The sequence below is a fragment of the Centruroides sculpturatus genome, unplaced genomic scaffold (genome assembly GCF_000671375.1).
Source record: "Centruroides sculpturatus isolate CEXI.00-Female unplaced genomic scaffold, Cexi_2.0 scaffold2886, whole genome shotgun sequence".
In the NCBI taxonomy this organism is placed as follows: Eukaryota; Metazoa; Arthropoda; class Arachnida; order Scorpiones; family Buthidae; genus Centruroides; species Centruroides sculpturatus.
In genome coordinates, this window is record NW_019387030.1 from 13,912 (window position 1) to 16,475 (window position 2,564).

Genomic DNA, 2,564 nt, shown 5'->3' on the forward strand with positions numbered 1-2,564 from the left:
CTTAAAACATGCGACTCAAAAAACCCCAAAATGGCAGCTCAAGAAGTAGATCACGCGTGTCCTGACCTTCTTGTATAGACCTTGGAACAGTCAGAAGCGCGGCCATTTTGGAACCATACGTAACATTAACCCTTATTTCTTTTACTACGATTACTAAAATTGAAGTTCATAATTTAAGAATTAAATTATAGTGGTAGAAAATAATATAAAAGTATTTATAATATTTTTACTCGTACAATTTCAAAACTATTTTCTGTAATAATTTTATTGTGACTTAACGGATATTTTAATATTATTGACGACAAAAGTTTGAAATCATTGATTTCCTTACCTGTCCATTATTTTTGTTTGACGAAGTTGAACTGTTTCGACCACGTGGCATGAAAACATTTGTCAAGGTCCTGATGAGAATGTGCAGACAACTGAACGTGCGAAAGAAGACCACCGAGTCAAGACCGTTTACACGTGCAACTATATGTTGCTGACGTCGACGGACACACACCATTTGTATGTTGTGATTGGATAATTTAAATTAGCAAGCAGTGACACTAGTGAGACTTTATTGAACTAATTTTTTCTCGTTTTTTTGTTAAGGAGTGAAATATTAATGTTTACCGTAAATAGTACTTGAAATATTATAATGTACTGAAAATTTACTAAAAATCTAAATATACTTTCAATTTACTGGAAAGGGCAAAATGTATCAGAAAAGTACAAATGTACTAGGAATGGCAACACTGCCTCTAACACTAGTAATTCTTAGTATATTCACGACATAAGACAGGCTGGCCACGTGAAGTTTTCTGTATTTTCTTCACGAGCCTAACACTAAATAGACGATTATTTTCCACAGAAAGACATCCTGGGATGCAACTCTTAGGTAAATCGCTCAGGTTTTATATTATTCAAACAATTCAAACTTCAGCCATTACAACTTATACATAGAAATTGTTCTGCCAATTTTTTCACACCTGAAACATTTGTTATCAGATTAATTAGACTCAATATCTCATAAAGAATAACAGAAATATATTTATTTGTACAGTAATTAGTATGTAAATATTATTTCTTGTAGGTTAACATCATTTGTTATGAAACTATTTTGTCAAGCCAGCAAACTAATTTATGTAGACGAAAATGTAATCTGCAAAGGAATGCAGTGGATAATTTCTAATCAAAACTCTGATGGCTCATTCGAGGATCCTTATCCTGTTATAAGAAGAGATATAATGGTGAATTTTTAACGATATTTACAGAAAAAAAAATTGAAATATTACATACATTTTGCAATAAAGTAAATTGTTTCTAAAGCACGGAAGCGACGGAAAAGTCCCCATGACTGCATTTGTTCTAACCGTACTGCAACAATGTAAATGTAGTTCAGTAGTGAGTATGGTACTACCCTTCATTCACACATTAAAAATGAAATGAAATCTGTTATATATTGTGTAAATTTAACTATTTGTTTAATAGAATATAAATAATGCCCGTCTGAAAGCGAAATCATTTTTGGAAAAGCAGTTTGAATCTATAAATGATTCATATGTTATGGCATTAACTGCTTACGCACTCGCAGCAACAAATAGTCAAAATAAACATCAAGCAAACGAAAAACTTCTGAAGATGTCAACATTCGATGAAGGTAAATTGATAGAAATTTAAAAAATAAAGTGAAAAACTAAGTATAAAATGCAGAAGTTATGGACTAAATTTTGTTTCAATTATATTAATTAGAATTAAATCAAAGATATTGGGCTAAATCTTCAAAAACTGAATCGATAGAAATTACTTCGTATAGTCTTTTGACTCAGCTGGAATTAACAAATATGTCAACGTCCCTCTCAATTGTCAATTGGTTGAATACACAACGACTCGATGGAGGATACTTCCCTTCTAGTCAGGTAATTATAAATACTTTATAAAATTCTTATATTAAGAGTTTGATCATCAGGTAGAAAGTTTAATATTTATATAATTGAAGAATTGGAAAGAAATGTATGTATGTATGTATATATAATGTAGATTTTCTCTGCGAAATAAGTGTATACTGTATATTCATTGCATATTCACTATAAAGATATTACAATTTTAAATAGATTTATATGCTGTCAAATAATTGCTTTTTGACTCATAAATTTTGTATAATTTCTTCCACAAATATTCGGAAATGTCAGTATACAAACTTGATCTCCAAAACTCATCGCTATGACACTTGTGGCACTGTAAGAGGAGAAAATACACAGAATATGAATACTGTGCACGTGATGTGTTAATTTTTTGGTATAAAACTGCCTATACCACGTTTATACTGGGAAATTTCCATTTGTGTATTACAGATCCAGCGTGCGATGATCAACACTATGCCTGAATTCATGTGACTAATGTAGCTGTTTTATAAAAACAATGCCAATGTTGCGTGTGAGTTTCGAAAGCCGTCACTTTAAGCAATTGCACCTTCCTTTTTTCAACTGGCAGAGCCAGAAATCCCTTAGTGGAGAGTTCTGAAACTATTAGAATTTTTTATTTATGTTTGGCACTTAAATTCAAAACAATTGATTAAATAA

General features: G+C 31.1%; 1 protein-coding gene across 1 annotated transcript in view; it reads left to right on the top strand.

The window, feature by feature from the left end:
- Positions 1-1,901, top strand: part of LOC111616068 (complement C3-like) — a gene marked incomplete at both ends in the record, with an annotated part of 14,309 nt that extends 12,408 nt beyond the window's left edge. The window contains 4 exons of the mRNA XM_023357501.1: positions 1,076-1,232; positions 1,312-1,386; positions 1,474-1,642; positions 1,735-1,901. Of these exons, the coding sequence (XP_023213269.1) occupies positions 1,076-1,232; positions 1,312-1,386; positions 1,474-1,642; positions 1,735-1,901 (568 nt within the window). The remainder of the gene's footprint in view (positions 1-1,075; positions 1,233-1,311; positions 1,387-1,473; positions 1,643-1,734) is intronic.
- Between the last annotated feature and the right edge of the window lie 663 nt (positions 1,902-2,564).